This window comes from Cupressus sempervirens, chromosome 7 (genome assembly GCF_028749045.1).
Source record: "Cupressus sempervirens isolate cs-2001-9-10 chromosome 7, ASM2874904v1, whole genome shotgun sequence".
NCBI classification, from domain to species: Eukaryota; Viridiplantae; Streptophyta; class Pinopsida; order Cupressales; family Cupressaceae; genus Cupressus; species Cupressus sempervirens.
In genome coordinates, this window is record NC_143124.1 from 830880270 (window position 1) to 830907379 (window position 27110).

Here is a 27110-nt window from a genome sequence, read left to right on the forward strand (position 1 = left end):
CATCCGTAGGGGGTACATCTTGCTGTTGCTCCATTTCAGCCTCAGGTGCATGCTGCATACATGTAGCATTTTGTACCATCAAAGCTTGATGGATAACGCCATTTGAACAAGTAGCCTGACTATGGGGTTGATTACATGGAAAAAACCACTCATATTCAGCAACCATATTATTTTGCATTGGTACAGGTACCATATCTCTTACAGGATTTGCAGCATTTAAGGGTGCTGGATTATAAGGCCTATATGGTCTCTGATTTATGCTCTGCTTATTTCCAGCATTATACCCTTGAAAATTTTGCCTATTTTGGGGTTGTCCTTGGTTTTGTGGTTGATATTCCTGATTATTTTGCTGCTGGTAACTTTGATTCTGCTGCTGGTAACCTTGATTTTGCTACTGGTAACCTTGATTTGTAGCGAAATTTTGTGATTGGAAAGGTTGCCTTGGCTGAAACTGCTGCTTTTTTAGATTAACCAATTCATTTCCAAAAGTTTGCATTAAGCTCTCAATCTTTTGCTGACCTTTTTTAATCTCTTGCAGCTCCTGAGAAGGTCCTGCAACAGCTATCTCTTGGCTAGGAACGACTGGTAATTGGTTGAAAGATGGCATTTGCAAAGGTATATTTGGCTGTATATTTGGAAAAATAGGCAAATGAGGTCTAGGAGCAATTTTACCTGCCTGTATGAGACTATTTTCTGCCCTTACTGATATAGCAAATGCTTGTGGCAGCGTATTTCCACCCATAGACTGAATCATGACAGAAATGTCACTGTTCAAACTCTTAAGATAGTACAAAAATGTATGATCAGCACTTGGTCTAACAGCAGCAGGTGTCCTCTCCCACGTCTTCTGAAAATGTGTATTCAAATCAGTCATCTGTTCTTGTGGAGCCCTCTTTGTGGTTGTTAGCTGTTCTACCAATGACAAATGATCAAAGTTGTTTTCAAAAAATTTGGTGAATGCATCACCCAATTCATCCCATGTGCCTACCGAAGCCACTGGTAAACTTCTGAACCATTCCAACGCTTTCCCCTTGAATGAGGCAGCCAGTAATCTGATTGCTACATTTTCTTGTGTCACATGTTGAACGTTGCATAAAGTTGTTATATCCCTAACATGCTCAAAAGCTGTAGTTTGGCTTTCTCCGGTAAAATATGACACTCCTTTCAAAGCTGCTAACGGGATGTCATTATGCTGCTAGAGATTTAAAGGAGTTCCTTGATTAAAGGGAACAAAAGAAAAAATTCTTGGCTGTGCCATTACTGGTAGCTGATAACTTATCTGTTGTTGATGTAGTAATACTACAGCTGGTCCAGAAAATAAATTTGCTACCGAACTTGAGCTTGCTGTTGTATCTGCAAAAAATGCAGAAATTTTTTATTCCAAAGGCTCGGTTCTTCAATTGGGACTTACTGAAAATGTGCTACGAGTTTTTCTTTGATAAACTCGAGTACCCTGTGCTGATTTCTGATTTCTCTTTGCTGACTTTGTCCTAGCAAGGGTTCTCCCACGCCTTTTAGGTGTTTCAAGCTGTAAATATTCAAATGTATTTGAGCTTTTAGTTTGTACCTTTCTCATTAACAACATTGATCTGTACCTTTCTTTCCCAGAGTCGCCAGATATGCAGAAAAAATGATAACCCTGCTGTTCGCACATCAAAATAGCAGCAACTTCCTTAAAAATTAAGGCAAGTGTCCCACCAGGTGTGCCAAAAACTGTTATCTCCAAAATGTGCACCCTGAAAATTTGCCTTAAGTTCTAAAACTCGTAGCGATTTTGGAAAAACATGGGATCAGCCAAAAGTTGTAGGTAACTTATAACTTGGTTGAACCTCCGGATTTTAGGCCTGTTCATGTATGATATATCTTATACCTTACTTGTACTAATGGAGAAATGAAAAATTTAGACTAAAAAGGATAAGAAGATAACCTTAAACACGGAAAACTTAAAGAAATAAGGTGATACACCAAGATTGATAACACAAATTACTGCTATACCTGAGACACAATGAAATTTTTTTGACAAGACAATCACAAGAAACTCCTGCTTGAAAATCCACTAATTCATATCAATAATTTAAGAGAAGGTTTATGAACTTGAAAATATACGAAAGGAATTTGATCACAATCGAATACATCAATAATGGAAACACAACTCAAAACCTATGAACAGCATTTTAGATAAAGAAGATACAAGATAAGACATCATTCAGAAAGGTCTATTATTAAAACACAATTTGAACAATATCAATCACCTTAACGCATACAACTAAATCTGTTAACTCCAAAACTGGTTCTAATGAAAACTTTATTTCCATCAAAGGCCCTCAAAACAGTAAATCTCCATAATGGATCAGAATAATGGAGAAAAAAGGCACTAAGGACGAAATCACATAAGCGTCCTTCCTCAAAATCTGAACCCCTTCCTCAAAAATAAGAGGAGTATATATAAACAATACATTGTCTCAAAACAAGAAAAACTGGGTCGAAATAATGAGTTAATTCATTATTAAGAACTTCTGAAAAGTCCAAAAACATGCTCCAAATATCCCGAACTGAAGTTCCACCAACAATGCATAAGAAAAGTCTCAAAAAGACTCCCAAAACTACCATAAATCACTCCATAATGCACTCTGAAGACCTCAGTCTGAACTATGCCTCTAAAAATAACAACTGAAGTTGTCCCTTCAAATTTGGCATTTTAAAATACCAACTCCTTTAACTCGTCTTGACTCTTGACTTTTAATTTTTTAATTGCATGAAAGTTATTACTTAAATAATTGATTCATAAAATATCAATTATAAAATAATAATTACAAATTCAATTCTATGCAATTAAAAATAAAATATAAATATAACTGAGTCAAGAATGAGTCTTTTGACTTCTAATTTGACACCATTATTATTTTAATTCAATAAAATATTATTATCTCTTAGTTGATTATAAATTATCAACTTAAAAGAATAACAATATTTTAATGCGAATGTAATGCACTAATAGAATGTAATAATGGTAAAAATATGTATCAAGTCACAAAAAACTGCCCACCATACTACGGACCCAAAAACTTATCAAATGAGTTTAAGGGAAGGTTAAAAAAGAAGAAGCAAGCCTTATTTTTGTCATTTCGAATGCATTTTATGGGAGACAAAACAGAGCAAGGTCGTTTTGAAACCCTAGTCAACATGCACGTCTCAAACCTGTGCTTCCTCTTTTCTTTTGCTGTAGACGTCATTTTTCTTTACCCTTCTCTTTGCTGATCTCTATCACGGCATCTCTGTGAGTGCTGGCATGAAGAAATATGAATTCTTTGGCTGCCGACTGAGAGTTTGTTGTTTCTTGGACGCCATGGAGTTTTTTTTTTTTTTTTGAGACTTATGGTAAAAATGCATGGCTTTCTAGGCGAGCTGACTGGTGTCTACTGTCATTCAAAGCTAGGCCTGCGTTATTGATCATGGCTTTCTTATTGCTTGTTGGGTTTCCATCATTTCACTTTTATTTCGCTGTATGGGTAAGCAAGAAAACAACTCCAGCTTTTTCCTTTTTTCCTCTTGCTGTACACGAAATTTCCATGAAGATGTGTGCAAGATTTTCTGCAGATAATGGTTGCTTTCCTGAAGATTATTATATAGACGCCATTTTATGCAAATTTCTGTGGTTTTCTAATGAAATCTTCTGCTTGTTTTGCCTCTTTTCTGGAAGTTAATTTGTAATCACTAGGTGCCAATTTTTTAGCTCTGCTTTAGTTACCAAAGAGGATTTGTGCTGAATAGGAAATTTTTGAAGATGTCTGCAAAAACTGTTGTAAATAATGCTTATTTCTCTGAAAGTTGCCACAATACTAGACTTATCTGTTACTTGTGAAAATTTTCGATGGAAATTGTGATGGTGTCGTATTTCTATGTGAGGATTTTCACTGTAGTTTGGATCTGTGGGATTGAGAACTATTTCCTTCTTGTCAACTTCTTTCAAAGCAACATCTCTAACCTCAAAGACCTCTCTTTAGAGTGATATCTCAGCATGATTACTAAACTCATTTGTATTCCTAGAAAACAAGACTTGAGTGTTCAGACTAGCTACTTTCTCCTGTTGTCTCATCTTTGACTATCTACTTTCACATTGATTATGTTTTACCAGAAAAATGTAGATTACCTGTGAGCTCCCTATCCAAACCTTGGCACAACAAGCATTCAGCTACAGCAACCTTTTCTTGATGATTTAATGTTATGATCCTTTCGGGCAGGATCCTTTCGTATGGCCTTCTTTCTTACACTCCGTGCACCATAGATCATTACCCTTAGTCTCCTTGTTCATGTTTTTTAATTCCTTCATCATCCGCATCATGTCCTTCTGAAGAGCACGGACTTTCTTGCTGCTTCCCTCGTCATCGTCGCTGCTATCTTCTCCTAAAGGCTCATCGTCATCTGAATCTGACGAGCTGGTCTTCTTCTTCTTCTTTGTCTTCTGGTCACTTTCAAGGTTCATTGCCCTATTGTACGCTTCAATGTATGTCGATGGTGGCACGATCCTCATCTTTCTCTGCAACTTCGGGTGAAGGCCTTCAATGAACCATCTTTTCTGGAGCCCATCTGCCGGTTTATTCTCCATTTTACTGATTAAGTCCTTCAATCTCCTAGCAAAGACCCGTACTGTTTCATTCTTCTTTTGCTTGGTATTGAATATCTCGGCTACAATTTCATTATCATCACGCAAAAGTTGAAATTCCGCGATGAACTCCTCCTTAATATTATCCCAACTATTTAATTTCTGTGGATCAGCATCAGTAAACCAATCAATCACAACACCCTGTAGGGTAGCAGGAAATTGTCAGATCCATTCGTTTGTATCTGTTATGCCATTTTCCCTCCAAATCGTTTCACATTTTTTACAATGTCAAATGGGATCAGCTGCTTCATCACCATCGAATTTAGGCAATTTTTCCTTCGGACCTGCCATTATCACTGTATGTCGAGGGTTTTGTTGTGTACCTGCGTTGTTTTGCACTCCCGCGCTGTTTTGAGTACCCGCGCTATTCTGAGCTCTCGTGCTGTTTTGAACACCCACGTTGCTCTGCACACCTGCGTTGTTCTGGACACCCGTGCTGTTTTCTGCTTCCGCGCTATTTTCAACACCCGCGCTGTTTTCTACTTCCGCACTGTTTTCAACACCCGCGTTATTTTGGACTTCCGCGCTGTTTGGTGAAGAAGAGGGTTCGTCAACCGAAGCTGTCCGTTCCGGAAGTATATCTCAGACGAAGAGGTTACTCCATGCTCGTGCTCCTTTGGCACTCCGAGCCGTGCGAGTCGATCTCCTTCCGTCAGGATTCTCTTCCCGTGGCGCATGCAGGTTCAGAAACTCCTCCCTCGCTTCTTCCACCAAATCAAGCCGTTGTCGAGTCTCCTTCAACAATCCTTCCGCGCTCTTGTTTCCGTCGGAAATCTTTTGAAACCTCCTTCGACGCTCTATCTGCTGAGCCAAAATTAAATTTTCCTGCGCAACGCGTATGTCATCTTTTTCCTTCAGCTTACTCTTATCTTTGTTCAACTGATTCGGCATTTAATTCATATCCGCCTGCCTGCGTGCCAGATCCATCGGGCAACGACGCCAAATGTTTACCGTATGGATTAATTAAGCAACGCACACAGGAAATAGATACGAACACCCAACAGCAAACAGCAGAACTCTTATTATTATTCGCATATGCCCATAGTACATTATACTTCGATGGTAAGATATGATATGATAATGATGATTACAATGCTTTCCGAAGGGGTTATAAATACTTTCCGACGAACCTTCCCGAAGATATCGGTCGGCCAGGTACATTATACCTGCTACAAACTGTTTTACCCGTCGGCTACATAACAAGACTTCTACCGAAGGGACCCGTCGGCCGATGCACAATTTCTACCGACGACATCATGAAACCCTTAAGAGATGTAATTTGTTTTATGATGGTTGTTATGTATGTGAGTTAATGTGTCATGCCCAAAATATAGGGCATAAACACACTAACAATTCAAATGATAATTCTCTTAACATATTTTAAACTTAAATTTGCATAACTTGATATATATCACTATGTTATCTAATTAACTTCAATCAAATGAATATGATTACAAAACATTTGAATGTCATAGGAATAGTGAACTTCATTTTATCCATTTTCAAATAAACATATGTAAAGGACTGAAATACTAAAAGGCTCAATGCAAGAACATTACTCAATCCTCTCTTTTTTCTTCTATTATTCAACTTGGTTCAAGGCTCCATCGGGAAAGAACCAATAAGAAAACCCAACATCCTTGCCACTATAACAAGAGTTTAAAACACATTTTTACATAATATTACAATACAATTTGAATTCTCTTCTAAGTCCTCAACAAGGAATCTTTTTCAATATCTTCAATACATCACGGTGATCATGGAGAAGACGAAAATTGACCAGGAGACAAATCAAACATATCATGAAGAACAAATCAAGCATGCATTCCCATGCCGGTTTGCACAATAGGTTCAACATAGAACCAAACTAGGGAGAAGGTGGATTTTTCCAATAGGAGACGTCGACCACAATACCATAACATAGCCCTTTCGAGGCTAAAATCTCAAGAACTTCCGTTCTTCCACATATGCCCTTTCGAGGCCAATAATACAAAGATTTTCATTCTTTCACTTCTTCAAATTTCACAATTTCAAACACATGGTATGTGATGACAAGTAGGGGCCCATACACCCTACTCTCTTTCCCTCTTCTCGCCATGAGAAGAGACTCTACACTATCGGAGTCCAACTAAAGCCCTTCCCTCGTACATGGCCACTTCTTGCCTATCCAAAGGTGAGTAATGCCAAAACAACCCACAAGAAAACCCTTCGAAAAATAAGCAAAACATGAAAGAAAAGCATTCAAGAAAACATGTTTCAATCCCTCCCAAGCATACCCAACATGCATACAAGCATACCAATGAAAAAAAAACACAATAACATATGCATGAACAAAGCATGAACAACATAAACAAAAAGAGTTGAAGAATCCTACCTTCACAACAAGGTTATAGCCAAATGAACAAGTTTGAGAAGAGCTCTTCCTTCCTTCAATCTTCAAAACTCCTCTCTAAGACTAGAGATTGCGTAACAACCAAAACTTCTAAAAAAAAAAAGCCTCTAAAAAGACCCCTCTCCAAAACTCAACCACCTACCCCCAAAAACAATAACTCCCACCCACTTGCCTAAAGCCCTAGAGACTTCTAACTCAACTAGACATAAGGTAGGCCTCAAGGTGGAGTTAAAGTTATCCAACTCATGATAGGACAATCAATTTTCGCAATCAACCAAAAGTAGGGTTTTTGAGTGACCTTAAAAGTCAACCTAAGAGGCTAAGGGGGTGGAAGGTACTCCCAACCCATACCCTTACCCCTAGGATACTTAAATTTAATGTTTTTGGGCCTTAAAGACTTAATAGAAATCCACTAAAGTTAGGAAAATTTTAAGACTATATAACAACCTTCAAAGAAAGACAATGCAAATTAGCACAAATAGCAAGGTGTTCAATTTCGTCTTTTCATTAGGTTTCCTGGTTAAATATCTTGCACACTAATTGCACACATCAGTAGTTCAAGAAATCACATGCATATATGTAAATTATGTATCAGGAAAATCATGTAAATTTAAAACATCCATCTTTCTAATAATCAATTGTTTATCTCATTCTACTCATATTTTCGACCATAATTTGCAAAAATCAAAGTGTTAGTTATGCATTCATTTACTTCATTATTATACATGTTCATAAAACATTAAATGACGAAATCAAATATCTGAAAGTAAAGCATCACACATTATAAAATAGCATAATAATGTTCAGTGCATAAAAAAATGTCCTGACATATCGAGTCTTGAGTATCAAAATAGTAATGTATCGACTATGCTACGATGGGTCAAGCAAAGCCTCAGATTTAATCATCAAAAATCTCAAGTAAATATAACATAACTTATCCATTAATTTAGATTAAAATACTAGAATAATCATAGTTAGGTATGCATATACCTATCATCATAAATATCACCAATTAAGGAATACTGTACTATTTAGAGCATAAAACTTAATCCTCAAGGTACCAAAATCAACACCCTTATCACTAGGTGAAAATGTCTCATATCATCGTTAGTGAAATTTCAATGTTTAAACAGTTGAGATAATGTAGAAGTTCTCGAATCGCTGAGTATTTAAAACATGGATGTATCAATTTCTCTTAATTTCATTAGGATCTTCACAACATAAAACATTACTTCATATCCATTCAGATCTCCTAGAACATATTTAACCTAGGTTGCCGGTTCGTGGTTCGGTTCTGGGTTCTGGTTCGACAAAATTTTGGAAAGGGGTTTGGGTTCGTTTGGGTTCGTTAGTACAAAAACATGTAAAAATTTTTTTAAAAATATATATATATATATATATATACATTTTTATGAAGCATGAGTTAAAATTAGAATGTAGCATAGTACCATAAACACATTTAAAACTTTAAAACAGCATAAACAATAACATAGTTCAATCAACTTCAACATCAAAGATGAAAGATTCAAAACATTTAAAATGGTGTCATTGTTTCACGTTCAATGTTTAACAGTAACTAATAGAATGAAAATCTATTAAAATTCTGAATTTCTAGTTCTAAGTTCTTCATTCTTCATCTTCATCTTCTTCATATTCATCTTCTTCTTCTTCATCTTCTTCTTCATCTCCTCCTTCGCCTATGCTATTACTTGCACCAAGGCCAATGGGATCAGCAGCAGAATCAACAATGGTATTGACATCAAAGTCATCAAAATCATCAATTGTAAGCGCAGCAGTGGAAGCATCCAAGTCCGCAATCTCTACATCTACATCCCACTTCTTTGTCTCCCCTTCTTTGTATTCTTGACTCTTGTGCGAAAGAAGGCGCAAGTTGTTATGCACAAATACCAGGTTGTCGGCTCTTTTTGATTGCAACCTATTGCGCTTCACCGAGTGGATGAAAGAATAGGTGCTCCAATTTCTTTCTGATGCAGAAGAACTAGCAACCTATAAAGACAACATAAGGTAGGCAATTAAAAAGGAATTAATTCAATCTTATTAAAAAATTCTTTTGAAGATAAAGTGAGCTAATTAAAAAATAAAATAAAACTTACTTGTGATATAACTTTGATTGCAAAGGGCTGCAATGTTTGGAATTTTTGGCCATGGAGGTACCACCAACCATGAGCATGCTTCTTGAACCGATGACGAAGAGCATCATTACTTAGACCTGTAGCATTGACAAATGCTATGAACTCATCCATGATTAGATCTCTTATATCATCATCAGGAAATATTCTTCTAAATGCTGCCTGGTACCCCTCAGACACTTCCATATCTCTATATGGTGGCAACCTTCCTGGTAGATCACAATATTGTGAGCTATAGTATTTGGGGGTCAAGGCATAGGCAAGCAAATGTAATGGAGTGGTCATTTTGTTCCATCTTTCATTAATAATTTTTTGCACTTGTTTGAAAAAGGTCTCTTGCGGATCTTGCTCCTGCTCATTTATAACTTGCCTGATCTTCTCAATCATTGAGTCTATGCCATCATAGATCTCTCCAAGGCAAGGCCTATCCATGTCAGTGTACCTAAGCATGCTCATAATGGGCTCGGTGATCTTAAGGAGATATTCCACACGTTCCCACCATGAGTCAGCCAATAGCCTATCCTTTATTTTGTTTGCCCTTTCAGTGTTCTTTTGCTTCCATACACCCCAATTGTTGCTGATTACCATACCTTGAAGTGCATCTTTCACTTGCACAAGTCGTCTTAAGATGATTATATGTGATGCAAAACGGGTCTCAGCAACCTGTGACATAAATTAGAGCAAAAAACAACTATTAGATACATATTTTAGAAAACTAAGAAAAGTATACACATTGGCAATTGCACAAGTAAAATATGAAAAATCAGAAATTGTCAAATATTAAAAATTAAATTACTAATTTGAGTTCAAGTTCATTTACCTTCAATAGCTCCAATTTTGAGTAGTTCCTGAAAAGAGATTGAGTCATGTGGTGGTTTGTGACAAACATTTGTATGTCCTCAGCCTCTTTATACATTGTTTTGATCCACTCAATTTGGTTCCCAATCTTTTTTAGCATAAGATTGAGTGAATGGACTGCACAAGGTGTCCAAAAGATATGTGGATATCGTGATTCAACCAACAAACCTGCTGCTCTACAATTCTTTGCATTGTCCGTTATGACTTGGACAACGTTTCTTGCTCCCACTTGTTCAATGGCCTCAATTAAGATATCAGCAATAAATGGCCCATCTTTTACTTTGCCCTCACAATCCACCGCTTTCAGAAACATTGCCCCTTTAGGGGACACCGCAAGTACATTGATCAAGGGACGGTTCCTAGAATCCTTCCAGCCATCTGAATCAATTGTCACCCCTGTCTCAACCCATGAGTCCCTTATGGGCTTCAATTGATTTTCAACCCGTTGGACCTCATCATCCAACAAGGTGGTGCGAACTTTCTCATACCCGGGGCCACAATACCCTTTTGGAGCTTCATTGGCACCCCTCAACATGTCCTTCCAAAACGGAGAGCGGACAACATTAAAAGACAACCCATTTGTATAGAGGCATCTTCCCACCTTAATGTCAGCAATTTTCCGGGCCTTGTTTTGAAAAGAAGTTTCTATTGGCCCCTTTCTTTTGTGTACAATGGGGATAGATTCAGTGTCAGTGTCCATTGTAGTATTGAAGAAGGGGTGGTCTTGTACAATAACATCTGAGGGGCCCTGCATTCCCTTAGCTTTTTTACTTTTATTGCTACTACTACTGAGTTCTATTGCCCTGCGTCCTTCTCTCTCTTCTGCTGCCTCATGCTCTTCAATATATTTTAACACGGTGTGATTTGGTATAGGGACACCATTTTTGCCAGGGCATTTCTTGACTCCTCTTCCAGCATAACCACATAGATGGCCTACCACACGATAATAAGAACTATTTCTTTCTACATCACATCCTCGACATCTCCAACGGAATGCACCACCTCCTGGAATGGGTTTTATAATGTCTACATACTTCCATAGAGGAGAATCGGAGTTGGTTTCCATTCTTTGTTCGGTGTTGCCTATTGATGAAGAGGTAGATGACATTAATTTCGAACCTTTCCCTATGGTAAGAAATTACTAATTAGAGATATGTTCATAATCTATATGCAAGAAAATGACAAATTTTGAAATAATGGAAAAGATTCAAGAACTTAGAACATATGACAATTGAAAGAAAAATGAATTTTTTTTGGAGAAACTAGAACAAAACAGTAGTAAATAGAATAAGATCTTACCTCTTGGTCCTTTTCCAGCCATTGCAAGTTTGCAAATGTGTATAAATGATGCACAAACACTTCAAGAACACCAACAAGTATTGCTTCAAACTCCTCCTTGCACAACCGGATGCTTGCTCAAAAACTTATGTGCTCTCCTTCAAGGCAAAAACAACCTATTTAGAAACATCAAATGACTATGAGAGAGCAAAAAACCAATTCATAACACCTTTTTAGGGTACGTGGACTCCAAAAATTATAAAAAAATGCAAATAAGTCACTTTATTTCCGCGTCCGTGGGCGGGTTCTTGGTTGGGTTCGAACCTGGTTCGATTTTCCCAGCCTGGTCCGCCCGGGTTCGAACCAGTTCGAACCAGGATTCAAAAATCGAACCCTGGTCGAACCAGACCAGAATCTCGAACCGGTTCGAACCAGTTCGAGGTCCGGAGGGGGCGGAGGGGTACCCGTGTAACTTAGTATTTAACAAGAAAATTCATATTTAATAATTAGATACAAGGAGGGTCCTTACATAATGCTTCCGATATATTTTTTCTCTTGTTATTATCTTTCAAAAAAGAAAAATGTTTGGCAAACTTAGCGAAACTTTAGGTTAATTTCTTTTGGGTTCCCTCGAGGGGCGTTACATGGCACACATATTCTCCATCTTCAATAACATGATTCAAACTAAAAAAAACATAGTTGTGTTTACCGCTGAAGAGACTCAACATGTAATCTTATCAAGAAAGTCTCAAAACTTTATACACAATATTGATCTATTCAGAGTAGTTAGGAAGTTGATGATAACCTTCCGACCGCCACTTCAACCAATTTCCATCAAGGCACACGAGAATTGCCTTTGGCTTATTTTTATTTTAACTGATGACAACAATTAAATGTCTTTGTCAAGTCTTCTAACATCTCAATCTTTGTCAGCGCTTCATACCATTTTCGACCTATCCCAACTTGCAGATTAAATTTCCTTAAGTTTGGCACTTATCAGACCATCCAGGCAGGTAGCACAAGTTATATACATAATTAACTTTATCTACTGATAATGAGCCTGATAAATAGAATTTCAAATTATAGAGATCACCAATAATATTATAATTGTTCTCGTTATTTTATCTGCATCTGACTCTGTTGAATACAAGGATGGCACATAATGTGGTGGCTGCTTATGGTCTATAAGACAGTTCCATGTTTTATCATTGCTGGAGGAATCATCCTGACAGACAAAATTCAAAACCAGATTCTGGAGAATTATCCCATTATGCCTGTAACATGAAGATAGTACAGAACATATAGAAGTTACTACGTGATACAGATGATTGCTACTGATAATTCATGTGCCAATAGAAGTTACTGTTGTGTTTCATCAGACATACTCATGTTTGAATCCGGCATACCTGCCCAAACATGTATGTTGCAAATTGATAGAAAACTCTCCAATCCTTTATCCCAAGGTGTATTCTATTCTTCTTTCAAACAGAATACTTATGAAAAAATATGATTCATGTGTTCAATTGCTTTGATTACAGTGTTATTCAACTTCTACTTTTTCACAACACCCTATAGAAAGGTATGATACCTATCTTCAAATGGACAATTAATTTTGGCATCAATGACTTTTAGTTCAACACCTGCATCTCTCCTACAAAGGCGCCTATATTAGGTCTTGAATAACTGAACAATCATTGTCTATTGCTGTAAGGTGTCACTTTGACTAACATCAATTGTGCTTGTGCCTGTATCTAATCGTGCTCTATCCTCCACTGCCATGACCACAGCTTCAGCCACAATCTATCTGAAATAAGGAAAAGAAAAAATAAATCAGTCTCATTACCAACTTTAAGGCTGGATTATAAAATCAAATTATGCACTCAATATATATTTCTATTTGGTTGCAATTCTTTGCAAGCAAGTTTGCAAATTTGGCTTCCTAACAACTTCCTTGTTGTATCATCAAATGTCTCTACCTCGTGCAATGTAGTTTTGGTATCATCAAAAGACATTTCTTGTACCACTAAATAGAGCCTACAAAGAAACTCCTCATATACCTTGAAATCATGGTGGATATGGTATGCCAGATTGAGGTAAGTGACTACATGGATGGGCTTGTCAAGCTGAAGGTCCCATCTATCAATTATCGTCCAAATGGAGCCATACTTATGCTTATCTCCTCCATATACAAATCTAATGGCCTCCTTGTCCCTATCCATGCCCTCATATATGTAGTCCATAGAAGGCTTCTCTCAATCAACAACTAGTAGAACTACCAAGGGCTCAGTGACCTGCAAATATTGTTATACAGTAACAATTAAGTTACAAATGTACATGAAAACAAGAAAAATATGCATATAAATTAAAAGTAAACACTAAATATTATGTAATACTAAAACATGGTGTAGATTCTAGAATTTATTAAAAAATTACCTACATAATCTTTGCACAAGGGGTCCAAAAACTTGGTTTGTCAAAACTGCAATTTGCCACATCCATCCCTACAGTGGTCATAGCATAGGATGAGGAAATCCACTCCTCGCCAACAAACATACTCCTCAATCCTGCCTTTGATTGCATCAAGGATTTTAATTCTATAAGATACCAAGACGAACCAATTTCTTCTGCCCTATGTACTACCTCATTATCAACACATCTTTTTGACCCATTCAAGCTTGTCAATATCATCCAGTACGAGGTCAAGGCAATGGGCCACACATGGACAACACAAAAGTGTTGGGTGTCTTTCCATCAAAAATCTACCTGCAACATCACTAGCTGCATTCTCCTTCACCACCTGAACCATTTTCTTCCCCTGCCTCACATATGAATTCCTCAACAATCTCACATTAATATGTGGCATTTTCAACATGTGAGAAAGAATCAATGGACTTTAGAAACATGGTGGCTGCTAAAAATAAAGTAAAATAGTGATCACTCAATAAATCATAAATTACAAAAATTTGAATACTAATCACTAAAACAAAATTCAAATTATTCAGTACATTTAGGAAAGCAAAATGATCAATTACCTCCAAAAGAAACAAGAAAATTTAGAAGTGTCATATTCCTCTTGTCAGTCCAACCATCAGTCATGACGGTGCAACCCTTTTTACTCCAAGACACTTAGAGTCCTCTAATTCAACCTCGATATCTTCAACCATTTCTAACAAAAGGGAGCCACTTAGCTCAACATCGATAGTGGTTTCAAAAACTGCCCCACAAATGGTTACAACATATAACATGTCTTGCTAGTAAGGAGGCATATCACAAATAGATCAAAAATGTGTAATAAAATCATTACAATTCATTAGACAAAGCAAAGTTCAAACTATAAATTTTAAATTTAAACAATCAAATAAAAAAGAATTACCAAGCTACAACAAACAAGATGTTGTAGAAGTACTTGTTGTGAGGTTTTCACACCATCGCCCCATTGCAAATGGGGTCCCCCTCTTTTTGCTTTAGTGGCAGTAGAAGTAGTTGTCTTAGGTGGTTTTAGTTGGTAACAATTTATAAGTCTCCTAGTCAAGGAAGAGAAGTGATTTATGATGGAATGAGTTAAAACCTTTAGAGAATCCTTGTTCTAGCTCTAATTTGACCATAGAAAGCTAGGCTAGGTTATGGGAAGTAACACAGATGAAGGCATGTTGAATCCTCAAATTTGGCTAAGTCTTGAATTGTTTGGAAAACCCCAAATTTTGGAATCTGCACTTTAACTCCTATGAAGCTGAAACCTATCTCAAACATCTTGAAAATATTTGTACAAATATAACTTAGTATAAGAAAGTAAATAATGTAACTTAAAATTAAATCTTATATTTGTATAAGTCCTCTCACCTCTTCAACTAAAAATTGGCTAAGTCTAGGATAAGAATGCAACAGGGGGTGAGGATTCCTTTGATTGGAAAAAATTCCTCTAGATCTCAAAAATCAGCCCAAGCAAGATGTCTCTAATCTTAATCGTGTAATGTTCTGAACAGTTTCAGTAATGTTCTCGAAACTTTCGGAGATGCTCCTGAAAGGTTTCTGCTCTGATACCACTGTAATGTTCCAAACGGTTTCGGTAATGTTCTTGAAAGTTTCGGAGATGCTCCCGAAAGGTTTCTTCTCTGACACCACTGCAATGTTCTATTCTAGAGTTTCCTTATGAAGTCTCATAGTATGCTCTAGGTGGTCTTGTCGTGTGCTTCAAGTAGTCTAGTTGTGTGCTCCAAGTAGTATCTCTCAGTGCTTTAAGTGGCCAGTGCTTTAGGTCAGTGCTTCAGGTAGTTCTACCTTAATGCTTCGGGTGGCCAGTGCTTTGGGCCAATGCTTCAGGTGGCCAGTGCTTCGGGTGGTCAGTGCTTCAAGTCAGTGCTTTAGGTCAGTGCCTCAGGTTAGTGCTTCGGGTCAGTGCTCCGAGTGGCCAGTGCTTCGGGTCAGTGCTTCAGGTCAGTGCTTTGAGTCAGTGCTTCGGGTTGCCAATGCTTCAGGTCAATGTTTCAAGTTAGTACTTCAAGTCAGTGCTTCAGGTAGTTCCTCTGGGTGGTGATGCATAATGGAGTGAGGTTGTACTACAATGTTGGAGCACAAGGAGGTCATACGACAAGGAGCAGGTAGTAAGAAGCCATACGGTGCAGGAACAAGTGACCATATGGTGGTCTTCGGGTGACCGTACAATAGTGGATTGAAGGGCCATACAGTGAGAAGGGAAGAGATGGATGTACGGTGGAGGTGGAGGGGCAATTATGTGGGATGGAGATAAGGAGGCCGTACAGTGGGAAAGACAGTCGTACGATATGGACAAATTGGAGGCCGAGAGGGAGGTACAGAAAGATGGTGGTGTGTTGAGGCTGTATGTTCGTATGGTGATACAGAAGGAGGTTGTATGGTGAAGGAAAGGTAATTATGGCAAGGAAGAAAACAAAAAAGTTTGGTAATGTCGTTCGCAATGCAAAATGCAATATATTAAACACAAACACCTTGCAAGAAACCAAAGACCAGCTGGATACACACTTGCACCAATTAATAATGATATTTCACATATAGACTCAAAAATGGAGATTAGAACACACATAACCTTCAATTAGATTTGCCAAAAGATGGTGCTCCAATATGCCAGATCCGAGCTAAGTATTACAAGCGATGAAATAGGGTGAGGGTTGAATCCCATTGAAACCGAATAAGCCAAGTAGGGAAGATCTTTCACTTTCGAAATGGCGAACAACATAGAATCCCAATGGGAATTCGCAGTACGAAATAAATAATCAAAATGCATATCTACGACTACCTAGAAGCCGTGCTTAAATACCCGTCGGAGAAAATCTCTCCGAGGGTGTACAAAGATAGCCAATGGCAACACTTACCAATGAAAACTAAAATTAAAATAGGTTTGAGATATATTAAATCAATTGGAACCACAAATACAAATATTAACTTGAACCACATATTAATTAATTAAAGTAACTAATTAAAAGTCCTTATATTATTTAAATTCTAGGACCAGTTAATTAATTAATTACATTAAAATTTGGGGACATGACAAATCCTCGCTGCCCAAAGATTGCTTGCCCTCAAGCAATCTGTCCTTTGACGAAACACCAACAGCTCCAAGGTCCCAAATCAAATGTGCAGGCAAGACAAGTTAAATGACATCAATCCTCTGCAGCACCACATTGTTATCAAACTTTTGTTGCACCACTCTGGTATAAATATTATCGTATCTTAAGTCACCAGGATCCCAAAGCAAACACGTAGATGAAATGAGTGAGTTGTCATCAAACCTCCCTTGCACCCCACTATCATTAAGCATCCTTGTGCCACTCTGATATAAACATTGTCGTATCCTTCACCAGGATCCCAATGACACAAATTGATGAGATCTTTCATGTCATTATGTTCAAAAATATCTTTGGGTTTGGTCATGCACATAGATGTTGATGCTGGCACAAACTTACCCACTAACACATCCACAGCAATCACTATTATATTCCTGATGGATGAAACCTTAACGAAGAGAGCTTCAATGGTGAGAATGTCGATGAAGGGGGCCTCGACTATGCGTACCTCGGCGATAGGAGCTTCAGTGAAGGGTGTCGAGATGATGGGAGCCTCAGCAAAGAGTACCTTAGTAAAGGGAAATTTGGCAGAAAAAACCTCAACAGAGAGTCCCTCGAGGACAAATAAAATTTTAGCTAGAGATAAAACCTCAATGGCACATAGAACCCCAGTTGAAGCCTCGATGATGGATAGAGCCTTGACAACGAGCAATGTCTCAATGGAAACAAATGTAGCTATTGGGACTGATGTAGCCACAATGACAAACACACAATGATGATGGAGACAGCCATGATGCCATCGACGGACACAACTACGGCGATGGATACGAACTCAGCTCGATGACAAACACGACGGTGACGAATACGAACTCGACGATGAACAAAAACTCAGCGTCAGTGATGGATATGACGGCGATGGACATGATGGTGACAGACACAACGGTGACAAACACAATTGTAATAGACATAACGGTGATGAACACAACAGTGACAGACAACGATAATGAACACAATGGTGACAAACACAAACTTGACAACGGACATGGACTCTGTGTCAGTGGCTGACATGACGGTGACGGACATGAACTCGGCGTTAGTCACAGACATGACGGTGATGGACACGATGGTGACAGACACAACGGTGACAAACATGACAATGACAGATACGATAGTGACGAACACGATGGTGACGAACAAGACGACAGTGACGGACACAAGCTTGATGACGGACATGGACTTGGCGTCAGTGACAGACACGATGGTGACGGACACGAACTCGGCTTCAGTGACAGACATGACAATGATAGACACGACAGCGATGGACACAAACTCGGCATCGATGACAAACATGACGGTGAGGGACACGAACTCGACGTCGATGACAGACATACAATCTCAGCGACGGGAAAGACCACGATGACGGACATTGGTTCGGTGACAAACACATAGCCTCGACAACAAACACAACCTCCATGACAGACACAACCTCGGGCACAACTTTGGTGATGGGCACAACTTGATCCGTCCATGTCTTCACAAGATCCATGCAAGCAACTTGTTCATTTGTTTGGCGTTCTCCCCATGTTGGTGTAGCAAAAAGATTTAGCAAATCCTCTTGGGGCGGCCTTGTAATCATGCCTTCATTCTCCTCATGTAAAGCATCACCCTTATCGTGGTCATCCATTTTCTCAGACTAGTGCAAATGAGATATTAGTTTTTCTTCACAATGCTTGAAAACACTACTGACCAATCTATATGCTTCCATAGAGGGAATACATTCTAGATTACGAACAGCCCATAACATAGATGTGATGGGTTAGGATATTTCATCCATCTCTTCAATGCACGAAATCATAAGACTCTCCATAGCAACTGAAATCTTAGTATCATGATCTTCCTTGATGGCGACCAAGAAGTGATGTAACATATCATGGACCAAATTTTGCAATTCAAGATCTAAGAGAAGGTTACTTACTTTGACATTTGCCCAATTCTCTAATATTATAGATCTCCTACCAAAAGGGTCACTACTAAAGTCATTGAGACTCTAAAAGCTGTCAACTATCAATTGCAATATCTCTATCATGGTGTTATCATCATACGGTGCTTTAGGAGCCAAAATTCTCAAGACCTCACTAAGACATGCTGCAACTGCCAATCTTTTATCCTTGTCATGGGGTCTCAAAAGCCTAGGTTGACTTAAGGCCTCCTTAATCGGCAAGAGGATTCTCTGTATAAATCTTGAAAATAATTGGTTCACCTGACACAAACAAACTTCCAATATATCTAATGGAAGATCAACACCTTCACTGAGCTCTTTGCCAATCCTTTGTAGTGCCTTCAACCACCACTTCCATCAATGTTCAGGGCCATAGTGTAATCCAAGTACTAAAATCTCTCAATCATCCTAGCAGGCTAGCAAGATCACCAGCTTTGATACCATTGTAATGTTTCGAACAGTTTCGGTAATGTTCCCGAAAGTTTTGGAGATGCTCTCGAAAGGTTTCTACTCTGATACCACTATAATGTTCTCGAAAGTTTCAGAGATGCTTCTGAAAGGTTTCTGCTTTGATACCACTGTAATGTTCTATTCTAGAGTTTCCTTATGAAATCTTGTAGTATGCTCTAGGTAGTCTTGTCATGTGCTTCAAGTAGTCTAGTTGTGTGCTCCAAGTAGTATCCCTCAGTGCTTTGGGTGGCTAGTGCTTCCGGTAGTTCTCCCTTAGTGCTTCGGGTGGCCAGTACTTCAGATCAGTGCTTCAAGTGGCCAGTGCTTCAGGCCAATGCTTTAGGTCAGTGCTTCGGGTGGCCAGTGCCTCAAGTCAGTGCTTCAGTCAATGCCTTAGGTCAATGCTTCAGGTCGTTCCTCTGGGTGGCGATGCATAATGAGTGAGGTCGTACTACAATGTTGAAGCACAAGGAGGCTGTACGACAAGGAGCAGGTAGTGAGAAGCCATCCAGTGCAAGAACAAGTGACCATACGGTAGTGGATTAAAGGGTCATACGGTGACAAGGGAAGAGGTGGTCATACGATGGAGGTGGAGGGGCAATTATGCGAGATGAAGATAACAAGGTCGTACGGTGGGAAAGACAGTCATTCGGTATGGACAAACTGGAGGCCGAGAGGGAGGTATGGAAAGATGGTGGTGTGCTAAGGCCGTATGTCCGTACAGTGATATGGAAGGAGGTTCTACCGTAAAGTAACTACCACCACATTCCTCTCTCCCCAAAACCTCTGCTCCTTTATTTTGCACCAAGCATGATCTCAAACAAGAGTTGGAGATGAAAAGATGTGAGTTGAGAAGAAATAGATGATAAGGGAGATGTTTCGGAGAGTTGCAAGAGGAAGAGGGTGAAGTCTTGCTCGGCAAAGATTCCTCTAATAGAGGAACTCCTACCGCCCTTAACAATCCTCTAGCTCAAAAAATCTATCACTCCCAAATGCATTCAACGAGAAAGATAACTTAGCTAGGGATAAGTTTGATGTATTTGAAGCTACAAGATGACAATTTGTGGGAAATTTTGAAGGGAGAGAGTATTCATTAGGCCAAGACATCCTTGGCGAAGATACCTATATTAGAGGAATCTTTGCAACTACATTCCTCTAAAGACAAAAACTTCGCCCTCTACTCCAAAGGCAAGCCAATCAACAATGGGAGTTAGTGAGATTTGAAGGTGAATTCGATAAAGTTATGGTATAGATTGGTATTATGATAAATCAATGTTGTTGTTGTGGTATTAAACAAAGGAGATGAAAGCTCCTTATATAGATTTACAAAGACAATGTTTCTAAAAGAAACAATCGTGAACTAAAGATGAAAATAGATAAAGATAAGATAAGATAAATTAATTAATTTCCAGCAGGAGACCACTTAATACTTAATAAACTAAAGACTAACTATGGTAAATGGATGTTGTTGTAGTTGTATTAAACAAGGGAGATGAAAGGTCCTTATATAGATTTACAAAGACAATGTTTCTAAAAGAAACAATCGTGAACTAAAGATGAAAATAGAAGCTACTTAATAAACTAAAGACTAACTACGATGTTCATTAAAGAAATATTACAATATTCTAATACCTTGCCTAATAATTGTTGTTATTTGGTCACAAATGCTTCAAAACATTTTGTTGTTGTTGAGACCCATCCATCAATCTACATAATGTTAAATGACCAAGAAGCCAAAAACCTGTCCAGAAAAGAACAAAGAAGGGTGCCCCCTTCTTCAGAAAGCTTTGCAAAAATAGACAAGAGCCTACTACTGACTATGCCACTGAGATGAGTCTTCCATGAACCCTGCCAGAATCAGCAAAATATCTGACCAAAAATCATCACAAACCTACAAGGAAGATGTTCTTCCCTAGGGACAGAGATAAATACTAACAACACCTAGCACGATTTTGAGAAAAAATTGGTAAACCCTCCAAACTTTTCAGATGAGCATGATGCCCAAAATAGGCTGCAAAAAGCCACGACTTTTTCGAAGAAAAATCAGAAAAACTAGAGAATCTTTGAGATGAAAAATTGATCAAAACCAAACAACAGAATCTAAGACATATCAAAGAATACAAAGCTTCATTTTTTAGGAGAAACGATAAAATTAAATAGATAAATTTGGAGGAAAAGATTATGAACCTGTCAGATAATTTTAAGGAAAATGTTATAAACCCTCCAAATAAATTTTGAGGAAATAAATATAAACTCACCAAATAAATTTTGAGGAATAAATTACAAACCCACTAAATAATTTTGAGGACAAAATTATAAAAACCAAAAGAGAATTTTTTAAGGGAAAAATTTATGAAAACCCATTAAAAATGTTTTTTAAGGAAAAAAATTATGAAAACCCATCAAAAATTTTGTAAGGGAAAAAATATTGAAAACCCATCAAAAAAATCTTCATGCAACAAAACACGAGACTTCGCATGGTAAAACAACACATGCAAGTGACAAAATGCACATGCAACAAACATGCAAGTGCATGCAACCTTCAAAAAATAGAGACTTTTGCCCAAACCAAGAAATCACACAATCAAAACCCTTAACCACGCTTGCAATTTTCTGCAAAAATCTTTGAAGAGAAATCAGAAATTTCATAAAACACCTCTTAAAAAAAATTATTTCAAAAAATCTGGAAAAATTCTAGATCAAAAGAGGCTTCAATTTTTCTTAAAAAATTTGCCAAATTTTATTGAGTCCCATTGACCTACTTTGGTGCCATGTTATGGTAAATCAATGTTGTTGTAGTTGTATTAAACAAAGGAGATGAAAGCTCCTTATATAGATTTATAAAGACAATGTTTTTAAAAGAAACAATCGTGAACTAAGATGGAAATAGAAACTACTTAATAAACTAAAGACTAACTAAGATGACCATTAAAGAAACAACAATATCCTTGATCAAGAACCTAATCTGATAATAAATAACATATTTATGTCTAATTCGATTAAGAATGATGCTAGTTATGAAGTTAGTAATCTAATTAAATCCATTAATACAGCTAGAAAACCCTCCAATAGCTCTAATATCAATAATAAGGAGGGGTAGAACATTAAAAAGTTGATAGATCAGAACATTAAAAAATTAATAGATCCACAATTAAATTCACCAAACCCTGAAGTGACTAACAATGTATTTGTGTCCAAGCCATTTAATGCACAAGTTCAATCCTCTAATAACTTTCAAGATGAATTCAATATTGTTGTAAGAATCCATGAAAAGGGAGATAAGTAAGATAAAAATTACAGAATAAACTCTGAATTCACCTTGGATTTAGCTTCAAAATCTACTTTTGATAATGAGGTCTCAGATGAAGAAGATCTTTCTGAGGATTCTGATTTTGAAGATGAAAATAGTGAAGCCACAAATCGAAAAAGAGATGGATAATAGAAAAACTGCTGGAAATGGATGACTCGGAATCAGAAGATGACTAATCCAAGAAGTATGCAAATTCAATGTTTAATAAAGATGATATCCAAACTACTATTAAAGCTTAATAATAAAACACTATTAGATCTTAAGAATAAGATAAATTATTCTTGGTTAGACATTATTTAAATAATTTTTAATGATAGTTTATTATGGAGCCAAATAATTGAACATCAATGGCTCGACATTAAAAAAGTTTATTATGGAGCCAAATAATTGAACATCAATGGCTCGGCATTAAAAATAAACTCATTTATTATCAGTATAAAGATAAAAACTCTTTATACTCAATGAGTAACTCTTTTCAACCAAAATAATAAACGTATCATTAACACCTATACTCTCATTAACAATAAAAGGACTTCCAGAGAAACTAATAACCCTTTTAATTGACAACAATCATTTATTTTAAACATCAAACCAGTTTCTCTAACCTCCTCGGTTAATTTGTCTAAAAAGTTATGATTTTCCTTTATGAATAAGATATGTATTTCATATAACAATGATCTTGGTTGAGATGTGTTAAGTTTTGCAGCTACAATCAAATAAGGCAAGGGAAGGACTCTTATTCACAGTGTAGCCACACATTTCTATCAAATGAATAATCTGAACATAGAAAATCTCTAATAATAAGTCTAAATTGAAATATTTAGAAATCTTTCATAAAGCAAGGGTACACCCAAAGAAATTTGTGTAAAAGGATGTATGCCTCCTTAAGCCTTGTATATTCTATATTTTGGATTCTGGCTTCTGGACTGTCTCGGGCAAGACTACAGGTTTTCTTCTCATTTCTTGCCTACCAATGCCCGCACTGAACAAAGACTTTGTATAATATAATTTAATCAATAAAAATTATTTCACTTCGGTCTTCTACCAAAGGAAAAAATTGTTTTAATTAGTAAATATGGGCCCAAATTAATACTAATAAAATAATTAATATTGTCGGCCTATGTAAATCTCTAGGTGCTTCTTGGAGGCCTTTATGAGGAGATGGTTGGGCATTATTAATCATCATCGATTGGATTTGATTTCTCTTTGTATTCCAGAGGCTAGAGGCTAAGGAACTTGTTCAAGTTTCAGAGGTGGAAGACCCTCCTTATTTTGCCTACTACAGTTTTGATGGTTCAGCGCCACCCTTGTCTACTTGTTGCAACTTCGGTGGTTCAGCACCATCCTATATTGTTGTTGGAGATATCGTTCGGATATCTCATTGTGTGCACCAAATCTGCTAATCATTGTCATTTGGAAACTGCTTGTATCTTCTCGGATCTTGTCTAATGCATGTGTAATATATGTAATCAAGTACTATCATTTGGAGATTAATATATTTTGTGTCACTGATGTTTTGGAAACTATCTTTGGAGTCAATTGTGTGTGGGGATATACTAAATCATGTTGGCGAATATCACCATTATTGTTTGCAAGCCTTGACCGTTCACTGAACATACCCATTTTGTGTGCCATCAATTTTTCAACAACACGCACCCCCTCATTCATACCGTACATCTATAGCCACGTATGCTAACACCTTCTCTCCCTTCATCATTCTCCCCTACACAATATAGTCATACGACCTTCCCTACCACCAGACCCACATCCCCTGTATGGCCTTCCATTATTTCATACACTAGTCACTCTTAGACCATGTGCGTCGTACAAGTTGCTGCAAGAACTTTACAGTGGTCTCAAAGTTGATGATCTTGCTAGCTTGTCAAGCATTGAGATTGAATCATGGCACCCAACGATGGTCTAAGTGATGCACTGAGAGAGTTAAAGAGAAGTCAAGAGAAGCTTCACCTACGAATGGAGGAGACACTCAACCTCTTGACTGAAGCAAGTATGAAAGGAATTTCACATTGCTTCAAGGCAATGTCATTGAAGATGACATTCACTCCTAGGGCCAAGTGTCGAGAATTGCAAACACCCACTTTGGTTGAGTCTTTGAGGAATATCAAGAAGGATTAGGTGATTGGTGGATGGGAGGACATATCTCTGAAAGATTATATAGAATTGTGAATGAAATATCCGTCATCTAAGCGTGATAGTCTAAAGTAAGAGATTGACAAGTGGCTATAGGATGAAGTCAAGTCCACAACCTCACTATAGGCACAAAAGGATATTAACTACAAAGAGATTATAATTGTTCAAGTGGAGAGAAACTAAAACCTCAAGACAATCAAAAGATTGAAGATGGAGAAACCATTGATGATTCAAACAAGGTTAATGATGGAGAAATCGTTCAAGTCAAGGAACAAGACAAAATAGCAAATCTGAAACAATATGACAACCAAGGCAATGTTGAAGTGGGCCTTCATAATACTATCTGTGTGTAAGGAGAGCAAGGATACAAATCTTTCGAAGCGTATGGGTAATGATCTGGAAGCACATAAATGGAATCATGAACCTAGAAGTGGAGGCAACACCGATAATCACTTGCAGGAACAATTTCTTTGATTATGAAGTCTATCTTCCAGTGGTGATCATGAAGGATTACATGATCAATGAATTTCTAGATTGGTGTCTTTGGGATCCTAGTGACAATGAACACGACAATGTTTATATCAGAGTGGCATAGCGAACGGTTGTCAACAATGTGGCTCAACAAAGGTTTGATGCAAATTTACTCATTCCACCTATGCATTTGGTTTGAAACCTTGGAGCTGATGGCCTTTAGTTCAATTACAGATTGCTTGAGAGCAAGCAATCTGTGGGCGGCAAGGATTTATCGTGTCCCCAAATTTTCATGAAATAATTTAATTTGATTGATTAATTAATTGGTCCCAAAAATAAAATAAAATAATAAAGGGCCTTCAATTAATTATTTTAGTTAATAAATATGGGGCCCAAATTAATAAAGTAATAAAATAATTAATATTGTCAACCTGTATAAATCTCTAGATGCTTCTTGGAGGCCTTTAAAAGGAGATGGATGAGCGTTGTAAATCATCATGGATTGGATTTGATTTCTCTTTGTATTTCTACAGGCTGGAGGTTGAGGAACTTGTTCACAGTTTCATAGGTGGAAGGCCCTCCCTATTATGCTTGTTGCAGTTTCAGTGGTTCAGCACCACCATATTTTGTTGTTGGAGATATCATTTGAATATCTCACTGTGTGTGCCAGATCTACTAATCATCATCATTTGGAGACTACTTGTATCTTCTCAAATCTTGTCCGATGCATGTGTAATATGTAATCAAGTGATATCATTTGGAGATTAATATATTTTGTGTCACAAGTCTTTTGGCAACTATCTTTGTAGTTTGGTGTGCGTACAAATCTACTAAATCATGTTGGCGAGTATCACCATCATTGTTTGCAAGCCTTGAGAGTTCACCAAAAAAAACCATTCTGTGTGCCATCAAATTCCAACAATACCGTCTCTCCCTTCCACCATTCATCCCTGCACCGTATAACCATACAACCTTCCCTACCACTGTACCCACATAATACCCCACATACCGTATACGACCTTCCCTTATTCCATACATTGCTCACTCTTAGACCTCGTACGCTGTATGGTCTATTGCAGGAACATTACAAATTGTTATAGAGGAGCCTTTGAAAAATGCAAAAACTCTAGCTTAAATTCCACCGCTCCCGCCCACGAAATATTATATTTTTTACTAGAAAGGTTGTTATGATTTAGATTGATCAAACACTTAATGATCAAATTTAGATGTCTACAATCATATTAGTCAGCAATGATAAAAACAATGTCCGAGCTAATGAAAACTAACAAAAAAAATAGACGGTCTTAATCCACCAATTAGTATCTCTGCAATGGCACGATGATAAAAATGCTTAGTCAAAGACAAAGGCCATCATTAAAATAAATAGCAACAAAGTCAATTTTATATAATGACATGGTAGCTTGTTTGTACAACAAGGAGAAAAACTAAACACAGATCAATTTGTATTTAGATCAATGATCTAGAGATGAAAGGAATATGATTAGCATACAGATTAATCAAGAACGAATCATTGATATAAAGATACTTAATGCCAACAATCTAATAGTTGTGAAGACAATGATTAAACCAGTTAAACAGTTGCAATATGGAGGGGCACATTTAGCACTTAAAGAAGGAACATTAATGAATAGACATTAATGCAACCTATCATATCCAAGTACAAGATATAAAATGGATCAGATTATTATTTAAAAGAGGGCTCATAAAAGGATATAAACTATAATATATTGATGGCAAAGCATTAACTAACAGCAAAATATTTTGTTGTAACTTTTCTCTGAACTAAATCTACGAAATATTATATCTGAATTCTATTAGGAATAAGGG

The 27110-nt window shown here is 37.3% G+C and overlaps 2 protein-coding genes across 3 annotated transcripts in view; both read right to left on the reverse strand.

Moving 5' to 3' along the window:
• The window catches only part of LOC149549956 (GDSL esterase/lipase At5g45910-like), a 245468-nt gene that overhangs the window by 63031 nt on the left and 155327 nt on the right, over positions 1 to 27110 (reverse strand). The window lies entirely within an intron of this gene.
• LOC149549957 (uncharacterized) lies at positions 8614 to 10020 on the reverse strand. The gene is made up of 2 exons (XM_089793159.1): positions 9170 to 10020; positions 8614 to 9062 (listed from the first exon to the last, which is right to left on the reverse strand). The coding sequence occupies exons 1-2, from the start codon at positions 9875 to 9877 to the stop codon at positions 8682 to 8684; spliced, it is 1089 nt and encodes a 362-aa protein (XP_089649285.1). The 5' UTR covers positions 9878 to 10020; the 3' UTR covers positions 8614 to 8681.